Source organism: Hemibagrus wyckioides, linkage group LG28, assembly GCF_019097595.1.
Source record: "Hemibagrus wyckioides isolate EC202008001 linkage group LG28, SWU_Hwy_1.0, whole genome shotgun sequence".
Lineage (NCBI taxonomy): Eukaryota > Metazoa > Chordata > Actinopteri > Siluriformes > Bagridae > Hemibagrus > Hemibagrus wyckioides.
Genome location: NC_080737.1, coordinates 12,542,932 through 12,564,703, shown reverse-complemented (window position 1 = coordinate 12,564,703; position 21,772 = coordinate 12,542,932). Strand labels below are relative to the sequence as shown.

At 38.7% G+C, this 21,772-nt stretch overlaps 1 protein-coding gene across 1 annotated transcript in view; it reads left to right on the top strand.

Annotated features, from left to right (window-relative positions):
• The first annotated feature begins 17,566 nt into the window (after positions 1 to 17,566).
• The window catches only part of spns2 (SPNS lysolipid transporter 2, sphingosine-1-phosphate), a 67,285-nt gene continuing 63,079 nt past the window's right edge, over positions 17,567 to 21,772 (top strand). Inside the window, exon 1 of the mRNA XM_058382922.1 lies at positions 17,567 to 18,063. Coding sequence (XP_058238905.1) covers positions 17,829 to 18,063 — 235 coding nt within the window. The 5' untranslated portion in view covers positions 17,567 to 17,828. The remainder of the gene's footprint in view (positions 18,064 to 21,772) is intronic.

Genomic DNA, 21,772 nt, shown 5'->3' with positions numbered 1-21,772 from the left:
GTTACGCTTATTTTTTTTATTCTCACGGTTAAAAGTAATCATGTATTTAAACCCAGAATATTTTAACACGGGTACATTATTTCAATTATTTAATGCTGCAGCAATGTCTGAGACTGTGAAGACAGATGAGCATCCGTGACCCAATTTCTCAGGTATTACCAGTTTCAGTGTTTCACAGTAAATTGTCTGATAATAATCTGCAAATTCTATGAAACAAAACTTGTGGAATCATCAGCTTCTACAGCCTACAGGCACATATCGCTCAGGATAACGAAGAAGTAAAATCTTAGCTAAAAGAAGTAAAATATAGCATATATTGTTATATATGATGTAATTATAGTATGAATTAAAATGATCTGGCTAGAAAGCTAACAAACTTAGCAAGCTACTGAAACGCTGACAGTATTTGGCTAACGTTACCTTTGCCTATATGTTGTTGATAAAGGAGGTAGCGTTTTCTTCAGCTTAGCTTACTTAGCAAACTAAGTTAATGAAAGTATTTATTTAAAAAAAACATTTTCTGGTTAGCTGTAAAAACAGCAAATGTAATGAATTGTTGCTATTGTTGTTATTAATAAGTAATTATTCAAGTCGTTCTTCACCAGATGGCTTATTCACTCTTCAGTACATTTTTTAATCACTACGTTCACTGTTGCTGAAGTGAATTATTACTACAGTAGTAGTACAGTAGAAGTGTGTTTTCTTCTCTTTCCACCACTAAGCTGAGGGTAAGATTAACTATTAAATAGCCATCAGTTTCCTACTGTTTGAAAAGATGACTAGCACACACTCCTTTACTGGCAACTTCTTGGCAAACATTACTGGCTAGCAGGCCGGCACAGTATTACAAATTTCTTCAAGTTTCCACAAGCGTAAAGAGGTCTACTAATGTTTACTAATCCTTAAACAAATATCTTTCTAGCCAAGATCCTACTTCTTCATTATCCTGAGCGATATACGCCTGAAGATGATGATTCCGCAGATTGTGGTTCATATATTTTGCAGACAATTTTTTGGAAAACATTAAAACCGGTAATACCTGAGAATCTGGCTCAGGGATGCTCATATGTTTCCACTGTCACAATATTCTGGGCTTAAATGCATGATAACTTTTTACCCTGTAACAAGGTTGGCTAGTTTACTTTCTAGCAAATATGAGCTATGACTCCTAAAGTATCGTTAAGGTGCTCCATTTACTCAAACTGAAACCGAAACGTAGATTGAAAACAGTAGATCATACTTACATCCACAGTTTTGCCTCTGTGTGGTTAAACTTTATTTTACAGTGTGGTTAAGCTTTTGTGTTGCTGAGCCAGGATAGTTTATGTTAGCATAGTTTACACCGGAGGCCACCATTTACCCAAACATCAAATGTTCTTGTCTCTGAGTTTTCTTATTCCATGTGAAACCCACCTTTTTAAGTTTGGCCAAATTCCAAATGACTTCCTGTTTACTATGTACTGTATGTGTGCTACATATAATGTAACATAATGTCTGTGCAATCTTAATCACTTAATCAATTGCCTGCAAGCACCAAAACATTAATTTATGTATCTGGCATTTGGCAGGTGCTCTTATCCAAAGCGACTTTCAATTTATCCCATTTTGTTTCATACAGCTGAGCAATTAATGGTTAAGGGACATGCTCAAGGGCCCTGGGGTGGCAGCTTGGTGGACCTGGGATTCAGGCATTTGAGCACAACGTTCTGATCCAGAGCCCAACACCTTAATCACTAACCTACCACATGGACATTCAAAGATAGAAAATGTGGACTGAAGAAGCAGATCATGTTTTTTCTCCCCTTAGAAGCAGAAACAAAACTAGTTTAAAATGAGGAACAAACCCTACATACAGTACATATAGTGATATGATGATACAGTATTAATGAGGAGACATTTTGGGGGATGCAAATTTAGTCACCTGTCAATTCCAACCCACCCTCCAGCTCTTCCTTATCATACAACACCACTTGTCAAACTCGCTCAAATCCTCACGCTTGTCCATTTTTCCTGCTTCTAACACATCAACTTTGAGGACAAAATGTTCACTTGCTGCCTAATATATCCCACCCACTAACAGGTACCATGATGAGGAGATCATCAGTGTTATTCACTTCACCTCTCAGTGCTCATAATGTTATGCCTGATCGGTGTATATTATATACACTGTAATGTCTGGAGGTTGTATGACTATGGAGATGAAAGAGGAGGTAAATCAGTGTGAAAATCCTGATTCTGGAGAAGGAAATCAGGTTTGGGGTTGCCTCAGGTTTTTTGATAGCGATCACTGTATGAGGAAATCACTTCAGGAAAGTAGCATTAATTATTAAATTAATAGAAAAATGGTGTCTCTCCGGACTGTCTTTACCTGTATATCATCTCTCTCTCTCTCCCCCCTCTCTGTCTCCCCAGCTATATTTAGTCTGTCTGGTTCTTTCTTCTGGTAGAGATGACCCAGATATTCACACTTTTTTTTTTGCTGACTTAAGTGTGTTTTTGTTTCTTATGGCAACATGAAGCAGCTCAATGATTGTAAAGAAAATAAAATGTCACTCAAAACATAAAAAGAAAAAAAATTAGCACAGGTATGAGAAAAAGACAGTACACCCTTTTTTTTTTAATCATATGGGCCTAAATAACAATTGCACCAATTTTTTTTATAAACCTATACCTATTACACACCCCAACCAATATCCTACCCCAACCCCATAAAATAATTCAGCATTCAGACACCATGCAGGTAGGAAAAAAGTAAGCTTCCTACTTAAGAAAGAAATAAGCAGCCAGCCTTCTCCAAATGAGATGCGCAAGGTTAGTTAATCCTCATGTACTGTGACAACTTCTATAAAAGCAAAGCTTTTGGCACTCAGGTGTGTGTCCACATCTTGCCAAGAAGAGAGAAGCAATTGTTACCGCTCATCAATCTGGGACGCGTTATAAGGCCGTCTCCAAACTAATTAAAATTCACCATTCTACAGGGAGAAAGAATGTACTTTCTTTTCCCCGTAACTGTACACATAGTGTAGACTTCAGACAGTGTAGACAGTCTAGTCCATCCTCCTGTGTTAGTAAAAAAAAAGATACATATCTCGGTCGTGTTTCTGTGGCTTGACTCCTCCTGATGTTTTTTATATTTTGTTTAGGAAAGCAGAAAGATGCCACTGTTGATTCATGGCAGCCTCAACCACAAAACACCAAGCCATGACATTCCTGTGTGTGTGTCTGTAATTGTATTTTAGTGTTTACTGCATGTCGGATGATGGAACATCAGTAGAGCGCATGCAGTGATCTTGAGTCAGCCAGACACTCAGAGACGGGCCAAAAAATCCTGGATATTTGTCCTAATGCATGAGTAATGTTAAAAAAAAGAAGAAGAAAAAACCCCAACAAACAAATGTGTAGTGACTCTTGGAATCATACTGTGTTCTGAAATGAGGAACAAGTCCAGCGCTCACTGGCGCTGTGCTCAGACGGTATGACTTCCAGGCTAAAATAAGAGCGAAGTGGGAGGTCAGGGAAAGAGGTCATAAGAGTTGCAATGCTACTGCGCAGTTCAGACGCCCCTTGGCTCCGACAACAGCAACTAAAATAACACTCTGAATGCGTGGATGTGTGAGACTGCAGCTTTTTGAATTCTGAAAGGCTAACAATAATGGCTTGACAATAATTGGAATAATCACTCCGTGATATATTATTATGTTTTTGAAATCCGAAGACAGAGATGGGAACCTGGTTAACAAAAACCAGTAGCACAGTCTGCTTTCGTTAGAGTTTGTTTTCATTAAGAAATTGTCAGAAAGTAAGAAAAATTGTAAATACACAGACGCCCCAGTCCTATGTCTTTATTTCAATGTATGAGGCTTATATAAAAAAAGTGCTTCTTATGTCCCTAAAACACAATATTTAATTCCTCTTAAACCTAAAGATTATTAATAAAATAAAAAAAATATCACATTTTAACCATTTATACTTACATTTACTGTTGTACCTTGTCAGCAGGACAGATAAGTCTCTGTTCTTATTTACACACTAAACAGTTTTTCCCACACCAGCGTCTATCTTATTGTTTTGAAATTGATAAATACAAAAAAATGCTTGTCACGTTAGACAGAAACCACAAAGCTAGCTGCAAGAAATGTTTGAGTGCTGATAACGAAGACTCCTCCCATGAATTTACGTAAACATTTTCTTACAGAAACATGTTAGTGATATTTTCTCTCTGTTAAATAATAACACATTGAAAACCGGCTGTAGATTTTGTGTAGAATGTCAGATGCACATGTCCCTGTCTAGACTGTCACTATAGAAAATTATAACCTACTGAATTGAGAGTTTTTATATAAAATATAATATTAATATAAATATAATATAAACCGATCAGGCATAACATTATGAGCAGTGTGAAGTGAATAACACTGATTATCTCCTCATCATGGCACCTGTTAGTGGGTGGGATATATTAGGCAGCAGGTGAACATTTTGTCCTCAAAGTTGATGTTAGAAGCAGGAAAAATGGACAAGTGTAAGGATTTGAGCGAGTTTGATGAAGGGCCAAATTGGGATGGCTAGATGACTGGATCAGAGCATCTCCAAAACTGCAGCTCTTGTGGGGTGTTCCCGGTCTGCAGTGGTCAGTCTCTATTAAAAGTGGTCCAAGGAAGGAACAGTGGAGAACGGGTGACGGGGTCATTGGTGGCCAAGGCTCACTGATGCACGTGGGGATCAAAGGCTGGCCCGTGTGATCCGATCCAACAGACGAGCTACTGTTGATCAAATTGCTGAAGAAGTTAATGCTGGTTCTGATAGAAAGGTGTCAGAATACACAGTGCATGACAGGTCAGGGCTGTTTTGGCAGCAAAAGGGGGACCAACACAATATTAGGCAGGTGGTCATAATGCAACTACACATGATGTAATATAAACATTAAAATGCTTCAGAAATGATAATAATTCTGTATTAGTCTGTGAATTCAACATCTCATTTCCATTCATTTTTAGTTAAATAATGTAATGCACATTTTGATCCAACATTCACTCAGCATTCATCCCTAGAAAATATCGGTAATATTATAAATAAGTAAATAATATACGTTGCATCATACAGATCACAGGAAGAAGAAAAGGCCCTCTCAACCTTTGCAACACTGATTAATAGAAAGTTCTTGCTAAAAATACTAAAAGAAAGATACATTTTAAAATACATTTTCAGTAAGGCGTTGGCATGCTAATTAACCACATGTTGTGTATTTACTTATTCAATGCTAAACAAAACCCTCAACTCTGTTAATCCTCAAAAACCTTGTTACTTGTTTAAGACCAGCATGCAGCTATTATCAGCAGAGCAATTATTCGTCATAAAAAATTAAGAAACCAAAATAAATAAATCACTTGCCATCATTAAGATTAATCCAAAAACATATCAAACCAAACTAGTTGAAAAAGGAAGTCACTCGCACACACATAGACATGTAACCGTGAATCCTTTTAGATTTCCATGTACAGAAGCACGGTTAGTTGTATTTGCTGCATCGGTGGTTTCCTGTAGTGCTGAGAAAGAGCGAGACAAAGACAAACAGTACAACGTTAGCAATAACAGAAGGACAGAAACTAGCTTTGAGCTGATATCATGAGAATTTATCCAATAAGCATCGTCAACGTGAAGTCTTTCCAATAAACCTTCCATTTCCCAAAGCCATTCTAGTGCTTGTGGTCTAGAAAATGAGTGGCTTAGCATCTAAACTAAACTGTAACCTAATCTCTGATCTGTGTGCCCAGTCTAAACCACAACTCCAGAGTAAGAATAACTCCATCCCGTTCCAAAACATGTCAGAATTGAAAAACTTTTGAAGTGGAAAGTGACACTTTTTCAACTTCATGGGCTACGAACACACACAGGTTTGAAAACGATAAACAGGAAACGAGTGCCGACAAGGCCACTGTGGAGAAAAGGGGTGGAGCATGCAGAGGTTTGCTTGTGCATTATCGCTGATCAAATCCCAGTACATAGTGCTCTTTTGCAGAAACGTATCAATGACTTGACATGATCTACTACAGGTAGATAATCTATTGACCTGAATTGCACAGTCAATCTATTTTATTACAGAATTCTGACTGTTTCACAAAAAATATGAGTGTATCATCCCAGATAAAACCCTACAAAGACCCAGATGATGCCTACTCGAAGAACACACATGCCTTAGGGTGGAAAGTCCTTACACACAGATTCATTCAGCTAATCTGAAAGAGAATGTGCGCTTTTTTAAAAAAAATCTGACCCACTGAATGCTATCAAAAACCAAATAGAGCAAAGGTAGCGTGGGTCAGACTAGCCGTCTTTAAACAGAGTGTATAGGCTCGTTCTGCTGCAGACTGAGATAACTGCTGCTTTTGTGGCTAGACCATCTCATCTTAAGATACTGTGTTAGACAGCTCATGGACTCTGGAAGCTTGTGGAACAATGGACAAACTAATGAGCTGACTGGAATGCCTGAAAGTGAGTCTTTGGGACCATGATTAATGCTGTATATGTTTATGAGCCGAGCTTGTATGGGTGAGGACGATGTGGGGACGACGACTAGAGGATCTATTTTCCTAAGTGAAAAGAAAAACATTCAAAAATTACTCCTTGTGCCTCTCTCCTTGTATAAAACTACAACCATTTTTCCAATCTCCCTTGGGATAATATTAACCTTTCATCAATTCAGGTCTATTAACGATAGATTTGAGACAACAATTGCAATGCAAACAGTACAACCCCAGTGAGCTCTGGAGAAAAAAAATATCACCATTTTTAAGCAGTAAAATTGTTTTGTTAGTAAATTTGCATTTTAATTTTCATTTAAAACATGTATCAAATGTTTTAGAAATAAATTAAAAGGTTAATTAAGTTTTTGGACTTTTTTTTACACCTTGAGCAAGAATTTGCTGCAGTAATATTACATTTCTTGTGAAGAAGGAATTTCATGATTTAAGGAGAACTTTCATGCATAGCGTGCATACTTATACACTCATTTTTATGAGTGTTAGATTGTTTATTTTTTGGAAAATATAACAGAATTCAATACACTCCTTTCGTTTTCCAAACTTTTTTTTCCACCACCAAAACCGGCAGTATAACACGTGGTGTAACTGGTCAAAATATTGTTGTTCAAAAATAATATATTTTTTAATATATTAACATTACATCTGTATTTAAGAATTTTTGCTTATTATTATTATTATTGTTGTTGTTGTTAATAATAATAATAATAATAATAATAATAATAATTTTTATTATTTCAGGTTTAGTATCTTCTTTATTTACTCATGATTTTCCTATACATCTATTTCATATTTTTAAAATAACTGAAATGAAGAAAATTTAAAAATTCAATTTTAGGTAATAGAAAACTGTCTACACAATCTGCATATTATTTCTATTTTTTAATTATAATTTATGCATTAAAGGGTTATAAACGCCACATGCACAGCCGCTGGTATGATGTTGGGATGAAGAAGAAAATTCTGTCTGTTTCTTAGCTGTTTCCGCTTCCAAACTCTATGTCCCATGCATGCTCTGCCCTGAGTGTCTAATTGGGTGGCTCCAAATCTTCAAAAAAAAAAAAAACCCTTATGAGCATACAGTATTTGTACTTTTCATAATTACGTGCGATAAATTATGTACTGACTCTGCGAGGACATTTAAATTGCCAGGACATTTAAAAGATCTCACATACGTGAGTTCAAAGGGGCCTACTTTTATCAGCTCCTGGCACAGCGGGGCGAAAAGAAATGATAATGTATTATCTGTTGTCCTGCACTGGGGCTGTGCTTCACAGGAAGGAAAGACACGGTGGAAAGGGGCCAACAGGGTCAGGGACAAATTCACACTGAGACACATCACACCCAGTGAAAGTCTAGGAAATGGGGAGAGAATAAAAAATGGAGATTTTTCAGGATATGAAAATATTGGCATATTTTATTCTATCTACATGAAAATGTAAAGGTATAGCGAAACTAATACAGAGAGTAATATTAAGCCACGTGCCAAAACTAATAACGCATTAGATGTATCACTGTGCTTAAGAGGCACAAAATTCCTCTGCTTCATTTGTGCAAAGACTCAGATTAGAGGTGAAAAAAAGAGGCCAGCAGGAGGACAGGGCATAAAAAAGAAAGCAACAGGGCACTGAGGGTGTCAGCCTGAGGGCCTCCTGCTTTGATCCAAGAGGGCTGACCAGATTTCAAAAAAACACCCACAAGTCTACAGCTAAGAGAAGAGAAGAGAAGCTGAGCAGCATGCTAAAGAGGAAGAGAGACAGAGAAAGAGAGAGGGTAAAAAAAAAGATCAACAACAAAGAAAGGAAATGATTTGAGGTATAGGTTTAATGATAATATTCAACATCGAGCTCTGGCTTTCATACAGACTTCACCTTTCTCTGTCATTCTCTCTTCCCTCCAATTTCTAATGCACAGTCTGTTTCAGCTGACTCAGAAGCTATTTACTATTCAAAGGCCTTGACGTTCTTTGACAGCTAAAGAGCCCGGAATGTCCAGCCTGCCTGAGCGTCCTGCATTCACGTACCCAACTTCAACTGTGGCCTCAACCACCATGTGCGTCATTATAGGTCTGCACAAGCCACGATTTTTAAAAACGATTTTCCCGAGGAACTTGCCCAAAATATACTGACCAGGTTTAGTCAGAAGGAAATGGCCAGTACCCACTGAAAATCAACTATTTGTGCACAATTTTCCATCTTTAATTAGGTTCGTTAAGTGTCTGGGTAGATTGACTCAAACCATTTTGACATTATCGAGTCAGTTTTAATTACTAAAAAGCATCTTAGGCGGCTTTACAGGTTTTTATTGTTAAGTTTGCACAGCCAAATACATTAAAACATGATTTGACTAGATAATGTGAATTAAGGTGGCAGTCCATCCATAGGGGAAGGAGGAGCAGTGCCTTCCATTTTTTTATATACTTCTTGTTCACAAATCCATTTTACATTATGAGGAAGCTAAATAAAATGTTATTTATTTATTTATTTATTTGAGAAACAAATTATTTTATTTAAAATGAAATGTTAAATGTTGATGTTTGCAGATATAAGCCAACATTATTTTTATTTTTTTTTATTTTTTTCTATATAGAGAACTTGTGGACTGGCATGCTGGTGACTGAGTTAGCTTTTATTGCACCTAGTGGTCAAAAACAGGAACTGCACCAGCACTCATAGAGACCCCCATTGGGGTGAGAGTTACACTGCCCCCCATGTTTCTCTTTCATTGTTTTTAGTGGACGAGGAGCAGGAGAGGTAATGATAGGGTTGCCAACTTTAAAAGTACTCCTTATTTTATTAATAGCAAATAATCTAAATTAAATTAGGAAAAAAATCCACAAGCGACAGCTAACAGAACGTTTCAGTTGGGAGAGGAAAAGTGGGATAATGGAGTGGATAACATCAGGAATGTGTGTTCACCATGCTGACCTTGTTTCCATTGCAAATGCTTTTCCAATGTCTAGATTTTTTGGGCTAGGTATTTTGTATGTTTTTTTAAAATATAGCTCGGCTGGAATTCGTGTTGAAATCTGGCAACCCCGGATAATGATTTATCTCTCCTTTTTGACACAGAGTTAGACTGTCTAAAACAAGCTGCATGACTATACAATGTGTGATTGTATCCTCCGTGGCTGCCTGTTATGAGGTTACTCAAAAATTCACTAGAATATCCAATCTGTTCCACAAAAAGCCATTGTGCAGGTTTTCATTCCAATCAAGCGGGAGCTTCATCTGATTCTGATCTGTTTAATCAGTTGATCTTGACTTTCAATAGGCTGTGTTTGCTTCTGTTTGGCTGGAATGAAATCCTCCACCCACACCGGAACGTCCCGGATAAGATTGGACTTGGATAGTGTTCTATAGCATAATACAACTGTGATAGCCTCTAGAAATATGTCGTTATTGTTGCCATCCTTGCCCTAAAAAAAATCTTTGGTCAGCTTCAAACCCAGAGGTACTTTTATTTTGGAAATAATGAACTATACAGACTTACAGCTCGATTTATAAAGACTGAATTTGTACATTTATAATATACCTTCGATGATTGACGTCACAAATATCCTTTAATGAATACAGCTTTTTACAGAAAAAAACATTGAAATTCTTATCACAAAAACGTATTCACAAACATTAGACTTTATTACACATTAATTTGACAAGAAACGACCATGAAATATTTCTTGAAACTCATGTCATAAGTTCATACCAAAACTTTACTTTACCAATAAAAACACTTTTTCTCTACATTGTGAGATTATTTCCCCGCATCTAAGAATCAAAACTAGTCATGAAGATCCCACTTTAACCCTCGTTTCCTCTCAGATTCCACAAATTTGTTGGAAATTGTCAGAAATTGTCAGCTGGCTCAGCTTCAGAGAGTCCTAACGGTGGAATGCGCTGATGTAAATGGCGATATCGTGATCTATTATCATCATTGTAAATTTATGGATGTAATGATTATCATATACACCTGCTGCTCAGCATGGAGCAGTATGAAGCGGCAGGTTGGGTTTCAGCCAAGACACTTCCAGGTCAGTCACAAATCATGTACAGGCCATGATGAGCACATGGAAAATCACACATGGATCAGATGAAGAGGAACGAAACCTCTTTCTTTTTTCTCGGTGGAATGGAATGGAATGGAATGGCATCCGTGCAATCTGTCTGAAACTGAATAGTAATCCACATACATTACAGAGCTGCTTTACAGTCTACAAGATTACACTACCGAGCTGCGTCTCGTAAAAGTATCCGTTTCAGACATGGCTTTAGTGAAATACATGATCAATAGGAGCGGGTAGCTAGTGCTCCATGTCTCTCCAGCTGCAGCCATTTTCCTTGTCTTGTTCACTTAATGTAGATCTACTACCCCGATTCGTTTTGATTAAAAGGAATACTCCGTCTTTTGCAAATGTAATCACTGTCTAGTGCATCTGTAGAGTATATGTTCATTCCCATGTACTGAGAAAACAATCAATAACTTCCTTATTCCAGACTTGACAGTTGTGGCAGGTACAAATTACAAACTTATATGTCACAGATTCTTAACAATAAAGGCTTTAAGATGTGAAAGAAAGTCTAATCTAAGTTATTCTTATTGGGGTTTTATCCAACATTTCAACACTGGAGCAACACTGGCTCTCTCTTCTGTAAAGATTTTTTTTAAAGTACATCCTTTACATTTTTACATGGTAATGTGAACCATACGTTTAAAAATGATTGACCATAAGGTCAATTCTTCAATTCAACTCAATTCAATTCAGTTCAGTTCAGTTCAATTCGGTGTTTATTAATACATTGCTTTTAACAATAGAGACTGTCAAAAGGCAGCTTTACAGAAATATATAAATTCAAAATTTTAGACCTTTATCCAGAATGAGTAAGCCAGAGGTGATGGTTGCGAAGAAAAACTTCCTGAGACGATATTCGGAAGAAACTTTGTGTCTCAAAAAGGAACCCATCTCATCTGTGTGACACCGGATAGTGCGAGTCTTTTACCTTTAATTAGCTTTTGAAGTAATGCTTTAAAGATCGCATTGTTCTAGGTAAAAGATAGACATTAACAGTTCAAAAGGTGCACCCTTGAGGGTAATGACAGTCAAATAAGTCAAATGACAAGGAACAGTACTGTTTACCACCCTGTAGTTCCATCTTTGAAAGTAAAGAGTTTCATTAACAAGTCCTTCTAACAGCTAAAGAGTTCTACAATATGTATTTATCAAAAACGTTTTCGTTCTCCCTGTGCTTCACGGGTTTCCTCCAGGTACTCTGGTTTCCTCCTCCTGTCCTAAGACATGTGTTGTACTCTGTAGGCTAGTTGGCATCGAATCAAAATTTCTGTTCTTTGAACTGGTGTGTGAGTGTGCATGCAATGTGAGTGTGTGTCCAGTTTGTCCCCTGCTGTGTGTCCTGAGTGCCCTGGGATAAGCTCCAGGTTCCCTGTGAACCAGTGTAGGATAAACACTACAGAAAATCAATGTATGGACATTGCGCTGTTTAACAAATGGTTAAGGCTCTGGGTTGCTGATTGGAAAGTTGGGGGTTCAGATCCCAGCACTGCAAACTGCCACTGTTGGGCCTTTAACCCTCTCTGCTCCACAGGCTGACCCTGTACTCTGACCTCGACTTCCTAAGCTGGAATATGTGAAGGAAAACTTTTTGCTGTAATTCGTATCAATTGAATGCTTCTTCTTAAGAGTTTAGCGTTACACTCAATGTTCTAAAATGCCCACAAGACAAGTTACTTCCTGTTATTGCTTACGTTTTAGCAGCTATAAATAGTTGTTCGCTCAGCAGGCTCTTTATTTTGCAATTTTGAAGTACATGAAACTGAAAGTTTTTAGCTTTGTCCTGAAGACTCTTGTGTCCTATGTCAGGACACTTACTGACTATTACAAAGAACTGACAGCGGACATAAACATCTCCTTTATCAAATCAATGATTATATATTTTTCTTAGTTAAACATCAGTCCATAGACTCGGTGGAGTGTCCGCCACACAAGTCCCGGTGTAGGATCTGTTACTATATAAGAGAAATAACACATGAATATGTGCTTGTCATTGTCACCGTAGTTTGATTGAAAACAAAAGCTATTGTTAAGTCTACCAAAAAAGTATAAATAAGTATGTAAATGTCTATTCTAGGATAAAGATTTGCATGTGAATTTGCTTGATGCTTTGATCCAAGGATTTACGCTTCAGTGAAAGTAAAGAATTTCGAGTTTAATCAAAGTGGACTGGGCACTTCCTTGTTTATGACACTTATCACTTCTTAGGATACAAAACAGAGGCTTCCTTCTAAGATAATAACTAGGCTGTGTTATCCAAAACAGCAAACACACACACACACACACGCGCACACACACACGCAAACATAACCTTTGATCTTCCCAGAGGCGTGTGTTGCTTTGGCTTATCAGTTATGACTTATATATTCAAAACCCACATGCTACTGGTGGAGCCTCATGAGGCCAGCAGGGAGGCACATGGACTGGAAATGTGCTTGTAGAACAAAGGGGTTAGAGGTCAAAGGCCACAATGTCTAATTTGTCGTGTTTTACTTTTCTATTTTTCCTTGGATTGATTGGACCAGCACTCATAAAGTATGATCCGTCCCATCTGCTTATGCCACTGATATACTGATATACCGATGTAGAGGAAGAAGACCAGCTCTTAGCTGAACAAGTATACACGAAATATATCCATTTGACGTAAAATGGAAACACTTCAATCAATCACACTGTCTCATTAATAGCATGTTGACTCACGTTTAAGACTTAACCATGACAAACAGACTACAGGAAATTGTTATGAACTCCTAGTGAACAGGAATCCAAATCCTTGTCTCTTGCCTCCAAAACGATGTGTCTGGCGTCTCTTCCCGTTTCCTGGAGTTGTTGACCCATGTCCTTCCTACAACACAGCCATGCTGTCAAGATTCATCTAAATGATCATTTTCACTTTTATCCTTTGCTAAATCTTTCATTTGAAGCATGCTGGGTTTTTTTTTTTTTCTTCAAATGAAACATCCAAATGTGGAAGAGGAAACAAGTAAACGTCAACTTTAACTATGTCTTTTTTAAAATGCTGTTTTGGGGCCATGCCATATCTGGGGGGGGGGGGGGGGGGGTCAACATCATCTCAATGGAAAAACAGTTTAGATCTCTGACACACACTGGGAATGAGATCGGTTTATTTAGGTCTTTTAAGGAGAAATGAAACAGGGGCAATAAGTTAATCATTAAAACAAACTAATTTCAACATCCACTTTGAGATAAAGAGGTATTGAACCTGGTCCTTATCTTTTCCATCTTTAAAGTTTATTTTTAACATGGGTGTACCTTGTTAATGATAAGTTTATTATGGTATGTAATGGAACTATCATTGCTTTTGAATGTAAAGCTGTAAAAGTACACTAATGAGTCATTTTCTAGGTGATTAAAGATACATTTATGGCATTTGGTAGACCTTACAGATTATACAACTGAGGGTTTAGGGCCTTGCTTAGGAACCCAGCAGTGGCAGCTTGGTGGACCTGGGATTTAAACATACAACCTTCTGATCAGTTTTCATTTATTTATTGAATGAGCTGTAATTCCACTATAATTAATAATTATAAGCAGTCGTACTCAGTTCATTTCACAACGGCTCCACACCAACTCCACATCGCTTCATTTCTTCATAATTTTATGCGATCAAACAAATAAACATTTCATTTTTTTCTTTTTCTTTCTTTTTTTTTTTTTATACAGCACATTTCCTCACAGACTTCATTCCACTTCTGTCTGTCTTCCCGTTCCTACATTCAGACATGATGTTCCAAGCATTAAAACAAAGCAATGGTACGGAACAAAAGATGCGTTAACTGATATGAATGCTTGACTTGATCTTCCATAATGAATGGGTTTCGCTGGAAGGTGAGGATTAACAGCGCCTTTTGTTGAAGAAGATTAATTGATCTCACACCAGCCAGACTAGACTAGTTTGATACATTTTTTGCATTCTTTTTAGATTAAAAAAAAAATGCTTAAGGTTAAAAATAGCATATGGATGTAAAGCAAAAATGCAAAGATTGTTGGAGATTAAAATACATATGAAGGATGATGGTGATGATGTCCACCAGAATTCTGACTCATTCCAAGGCTCATCGGTGTTGAGATGTAATATGTAATGTCACAAGTCATTAGATTGCATGAATGGCTTTTATTAAAGGCAAATAAATAAAGCATTTTAATGATATTAATCATGAGCTGTCCAGAGTGCTGAAGATGATTACACTTCTTTCATAAAGACAAGTTTGAGCCCCAAAGCTAGACATTATGAAAGCGTTTAAATTACAAAATGAAGCTGTTAAAACCAAAGCTCAAAATGACAACATACTGTATATAAAACAACTAACAACTCTGTGTTATGTGCACGAGAGCATGTAGCTCTACTGCGCTTTAATCTGTCTAACAGAATAATCAATAATCTGTCCAAACATATATATATATATATATATATATATATATACATATATATATATATATATATATATATATATATATATATATATATATATCAAACAGATTGTACTGTGAGGTCGATTATCTCACGCCTGTGTTGGGCTAGCACTGCTAAACTTTGGATTTGAGCCTCAAACAAATTTCCTTTAAAGCTTAACCGAGAAGTCAGAGTCGTGTTGCTCAGCAAGGCCGCTGTGTAATACGCATGGGCTGCAGTCCAAGCAGCTGGGTTACACTAGCCTGTGATGTCCAGCAGAGAGTTAACCACAGTGAAGCACACCGTAGCTGTTCTTTTCAGTTTCTTTTCACATGAGTGACTTTCTGGCGTTTCGTTTCGAAGCAATGCCAGCACACACTGTCCAACTCAAGCATATGAAGGACGGATTTGAGAGAACGATAGGTTGTATGATCTATAATAATAAATGTGGTGTAATGTATGGATTCTGGATGCATTTTTTTTAAACATTTTTAAGTTTCCACTTTTCAATCAGCATCACAGCAATGTAGGAGATTAGTAATCCTCTGAAGATGACTGAGAGTTACTTCATGTTTAATATGTTTAACCAACAGCTATTAGAGTCTTTGGCTGACTGATTGAAAAAAATATGGTTTAGGAAAAAAAATATATATAAATAAATAAAAGTTTGAGCTTCTTGGCTACATCAAGCCAGGAATCACGCTCCATTAGGAAAAAAAAAAATCTACATTTATTTACAATCATGATAACTGTTGTAGCTTGATTGAAATTGCAATTTGATTCAATTATCTTTTTACTGAGCTTTAGATTAAAAAACCCATTCCATTCGAGCGGCCATGCTAATTCGGGTCCGAACTATATAAAGAACATTAAAGAGACTGAACTCACAATTTAGCGTTTTCAGTAAATGGAAAAGGAGCACACTGAGACATTGTATGAAGTCTGAACTCACGGTTCCCATGTGCGCTTATCATGACATACCATCATCTGGACTGTACTCATGCCCTTGCGTCTGCTGTGAAAGTTTACACTCTGATATTTTGTGTATTTAGGTTTTGTTATTGTTTCAAATGAATCCGAGTTTTGCAACTGTTGCATTTCATGCTGATCTTTGCACCATGTTCACAACAGCGGTGTTGTGTTACACCACAAACCTGGAGAAACAACAGCTTGTTTTTACTTTTGACATAAGCACTTTATTAGTACGACTATATGCTCATCTACTGCTACACACATTTGTTAAGCTTTCCTCTACTCCATAGGGACCACTATAGGGCCACTGCCGATCAACATACAGCACAAGTGTGTGTGTGTGTGTGCCCACCTTTAAGCTTATCTTTTTCCACATACACTTCATATTAATTGCCAAAAAATATTTATTATTATTTACAAGCCAAATAATATTTAGTAACCAGTGGGCCTGTGGTGGTTACACTTTGTTAATGGAGATAGTGCTGACTACGGCTGTAACTAGCTATGAGGTCTGGACAGTATGGAAACAGTGACGTTCTGATCATGTGATCCCATATTGTAGTCTCCTGTGTGGAAAGACGTGCATTCCTAAACCCAACAATCAATGATGATCTTTCTCAACCGACCTCAGCGCAGTTAAAAAAAGATACATCAGGTTTGCCTATAGACTCCACCGCTCATTATATTCGGCTCTCAGAAGACGCTACACTCCTAAGCGACTTGTTGAGAAGTATGCAACACATATCAGTGACTGAAATCTGACATCGTTATGAAATAATTAGTGATTTGTAAAATGCGGCTTAATCATAACGCTGCCAGCTAGATTCGTTTCCTAGATCGAGACAGGAGGCTGGTGTAGCAGTCATTAGTGAGGAGAAGCGAGTGAGAAAAGGAGGATAATATTACAAAGAGGGAGATAACTATTAAGCAAAAGATTTAACTTAACATGGCGGCATCGTGAAGCAATGTATAGCTCAGCTGTCTCACAGCTCCAGGATTCCTGATTTGATTATGAAATCTGGTCTACTGCCCAGAGTTTCACATGCTTTGCGTGTGTACGTGTCCAGTGGATTCTCTGGTTTCATTCCACCTCCCAGAAAACATACCAGTAGGTAGATTAGCCAGTCTAGATTGCCCCCAAGTGTGAGTGAGTGTACGAATGTGTGTGCGCACATGGTTACTGGTGATGGACTGGCATCCCAATCAGAGCGGTTTCTCAGCCCGTGTTCAGTGCTGGAGGGATAGGCTCGTGATCCAGCAGGACACTGGCAGGGATAAAACGGTCAGTAAAAATGAATGCATGCGTTAAAAAAGGTAGATCTGGGCTATTTAAGTGGCTACTAAGCGTATGAGTGAGTACATTGGAATCTCCATCGCACGTTAGACTTCCTGTTATTTCGTAGCTAGATCGGGTTTACTCAGTTATGGCAAAGACAAAAGCGCACAAAACACATTCTTGTATGTAAAGTCGACATTCTTCACATTCTCTAGACACCTCAGGTGCCTGTGCCACCGTTTCAGGGGGCGGGGTTTCCCCGCGCGGCGACGCCGCCTCCTTCGTGTATGACAGCGCGAAGTAAAACCGCCTAGAGGAGCGTGAGCTTGCCACTGCGTTTGACGGTGAAACATGAACCGAGCCCGGCGAGCCGAAATCACACGCCTGACTTGTCCACTCCGACATTAGCACTTTTTATTCCCATCTCGATTGCTTTGTTTAATTTTTTTTTTCATTAAGTTCCTGGAAAGGTCTGCCTTTCTTCCGTCTTGTACGCTACACCTCCCCGTACCTGAGGGACTGTCAGTCAGATCTTCTGCGCTGGATCATTCGTGCGACAAGATGTGCGTGGAAAGCGACGGATGCGAGCTGGAGGGCTGCAGCGGCGCGGCGGCGGAGGTGCGCACGCTCTCAGGAAACGTGAGCGCCGCGATCAAGGCGAATCCCGAGCTGCGCGCGTGCAAACCGGGCCAGAAATTCCGCGCCGCGCTGATGCGGTGCCGCTCTCCCGCAACCGCCGCCGGGATCCTCAGCTTCGGCAACGTGCTCAATTACATGGACAGATACACGGTGGCCGGTAAGAAGCTGACTGACGTTCTCTTCTTCTTCTTTGTGTGGATGTGTAGCGCACGGGAATGCACCAGGCTCTGCGTCCCCCCCCGCAAAATCTTTAAATATAAACTGATTGAACATCTTCAGAGATGAGGAAGTCACGTTAAAAAAAAATGCACTCAGTGTGCTTAAAGTGTACGACGTGACACATTTGTTGCTATTCTTGTTAAGGTCTCTAGTGATGTAATCAACGCGGTCGGGTATCAGTAAAAAGACTTAAGTGACAGGATATTGACTTAAGTTTGCACAATGATCCGATCGATAATCTGACTTTAGTGAATCTTTCATCAACCCAAAACAAACGTCTTGGGATCGAAACTCAGGTTAGATGTGTCATGAGCAAACAATGCCTAATTATTTCAGACAGACAGACAGAGAGAGAGAGAGAGAGAGAGGTAGAGAGAGAGAGAGAGCGCGCGCATCAATTAGCAAAGAGATCAGGTAATTCTAGCTTATGATTAAATCATCATACAGGAATCTAGATTTATTTGTATAAGGATGTTTTAGTAAAACTACACATATCTATCTAAAGGGCTCATACAGTCTACCAATAAATCTCTATGCGCAAAATATGCTTATTAAATAATTGATAGCTACTTGTGCTTGTATGGCAATTTGTCAGCACCATATGCAGATTAATTACTACAAGATGGTCTACGGAAAAGAAAGGATTGTGATCAGTTTATCTGTTTCACACACTTGTAGTGTTGGCGTAAAGTTGATTAAAGACAATTAAATATGGACGAATATTGAAACTAACGCTGAAGCAGGCAACGGCGTTTCCATAGAAACTACCCCCAAGAAGCTACTTTACGACAACTGCGTAAACTGGAAGATACTGCTTTAAAAAATAAATAAAAAATGAATAAAATAAAAATAAAAGGCTTGTTCCTGCTCATTTAACATGTGCATATTTAAGAATGATTTGATGGTGATCTTAGGTGGCACGCCAGCTGGCTTTTGGACATTTTCATAAATAACTAATGGGCTAATTTCCAAGAAATTAAAAGGAGCATATATATTTATATATTTTGTTCTGAACACATGATTTAATCCTGAATTTGTTTTCTGAAGCATGTTGTTTTTCTGCGTCTGAATGAAGAATTTCCATTCATTCATTTCACTTAGTCAGACCATCAACTATCCAGAAAACAGACTTTGCGTATAAAATGCATGTAGGTGTAGATGTATATACACCGTCAGCCCAGGACCTGCAGTATTTCTTCTCTACATATAGGTTCTCAGACTGGACCTCAAGTGGTTGCTCTATTCCACCCTAATCTGGTCTATTATTTGGTTGAAAAAAAAAAAAAAGCGCTGGGTTTCTGAAGTTAAAAAATTCACACTGTCCCTGAAGTCACTGTCTCTGTTGTGGTCGCTCGTTGCTGTAGCAATAAGTCAATAACACAGACCACAGACTGATTAAGTCGCTTGCCGCTGTAAAACTTCTAAAATCAGCAGCAGTCGTGGTTGTACAAAGGGCTTATTCAGAGAAATAATATATCTATATATATAATATGGTCATTTGTAGTATAGGCCATGCGTACGTAGCGTAAGTTTAGAAGAGGAAACGTTTTCACAAGTTGCGCTTTGTAGGAGGACAGGAAACAAAAGCTGTGAATGTACTGTAGTGCCCAAAGGACTAAGCACAGGCTGTACAATCCGATAGAAATGCAAATGTAATTAATAAACACAGCCCACATCCTTTATGTTTGGAGTAAGAAAAATAAAACAGGCTGGCAGCATCACTGTAAGTATTGAATTAATGCCTGTAGTGGTCATGTGACTTCTGAGAACCAGGGTATAGTAGGTGTAATGAGGAATAAGAAGGTATTTTTTAAAGCATATCTCATCTCAGCATCTCCAAAGCTGGGGTTGTGTCAGCCATTCTAAAAACATTTGTAGATAAGGATGGTGTAGGTGATGAGAAAATCGTTATGTCATTAGTCAATGGTGGAAGCATCGTTTTTTTTTTTTTACACAGATTTATAGCAGTGCACTTTTTAACTTTTGGAACGCTGGAGTTTGTAATGAAAGAGCCGTAGAAAGAGAACGAGAGAGATGTCGAGGGCTGTATGTCGAGGACTGCAGTGAGATTGCAGCAGAAGAAGGTGTGTGAAGTGTGAACAGTGTGTGCACGTGTGTGTGTGTGTGTGTCATAGGCTGCAGCTGTGTATTGCACGGCGTGTTGAGCGCTGGGGTTCTCCTCTACGCCTCCCTGCCTTGCTCATGAATTATGCATGAGGAGAGGGTGTGTGGTTGTGTGTATACATGTGTGTGAAGGGCTGAGAAAGGAGAGGAGAGGGTTGACGCAGCCATCCTGCAGTGTTGAGCCTGACCACTCATGTGTGTGTGTGTGTGTGTGGGTGAGTTGAAGATGGTGTGCGTTTGTGTGTGTGTGGGTGGGTGGGGGTGTCACAGAAATCTCCTCCCCATCTCTGTTCAATCATTTCCACTGCAGTCATACTGCCAAGAGCATCAATGTAATGAGACTCAAACCAGTGTGTGTGTGTGTGTGTGTGAAGGAGAGGCACAGGGTTTAGGGAAAATTTCGAGGTAATCCCTGACCTCATGTCTGAATCTTCACATTGCCGGTAAAAAGATGAATGATTACTCCAGAGGAATAGAGAGACTGGTTCACGTTGTTGTGGTTGTAATCTCACACATGATGCACAGAGACACAGAACGGAATAAAGACTCTTCTGGTGGTCATGCAAACCCAAGTCACCCAATACATTCAGAGCTTGTAAAGCTCATATTGGTTCAAGCTGTTATTGCATCCCACAGAAGAAAGCGTCCACGGTGGCAGGCTGTGCCACAAAAATGCTGCATGAGCCTTTTACACTTTAACAAAGTCATACCCGTTTTATTCCGGTATGAATTTTTTACAAGGCATTTCTTCTAAGATGAGGACGTTTTATGAGCTGTGACGACGCCAAGGAAAAAAAGCAATTAAAGCGGCTCGCATGGTGCTCCCTGCTCTGCGGATTTGGTCCAAAAACAACAACAAAAAAAAAGAAAACAACAAATCTCCTATGAGTATCAGACAAAAAAAGAAAACAGAAATAATCTTGTCGCTTTTTTCTTTTGGCTCTGTAAACTTTGTGGTTTGGTGTTTAATTGGTACCTGCGAGGGATACGAGAAACACTGAGGTTCTAATTTGGCGCTTGACCACATTGTAAATACTCGCGGTGCAAAGACTTTTTTTTTAGGAAGGAAATGGAAAATAAGTGTGTTGTGAGCTGATTGCTGTGTGAGTGCGTGTGGAATATGACCTGAGTGTGTATGCACGCGGGTGTGTATGCAGATGCAGATTTTACACCACGCTACATGCTTGTTTTTAGTCTGCTTTATTTCCCTGTTGGCCCTCTCTCTCTCTCTTTCTCTCTCTCTCTCTCTCTCTCTCTCTCTCTTTGTCTCTCTCTCTCTCTCTCTTTCTCTCTTTGCAGCATGACCTCCAATGCACCAGATAAATCAACCTGATGAAGTGAAGGTTTGTGAACTGTTTAAAGTGATTACTTTTCTGGTAGCATTGCATTTTGGGAGCTGGCAAGACTGTCTGAGGGCAGACATAGAGTAGGCCCCCTGGTGAAGACTCAGATTATCGTCCAGATAATCTGGGATTAGAAGTGGAAGGAAGTGGCCACTTAAAGTTATTTGATCTAGAGACGCT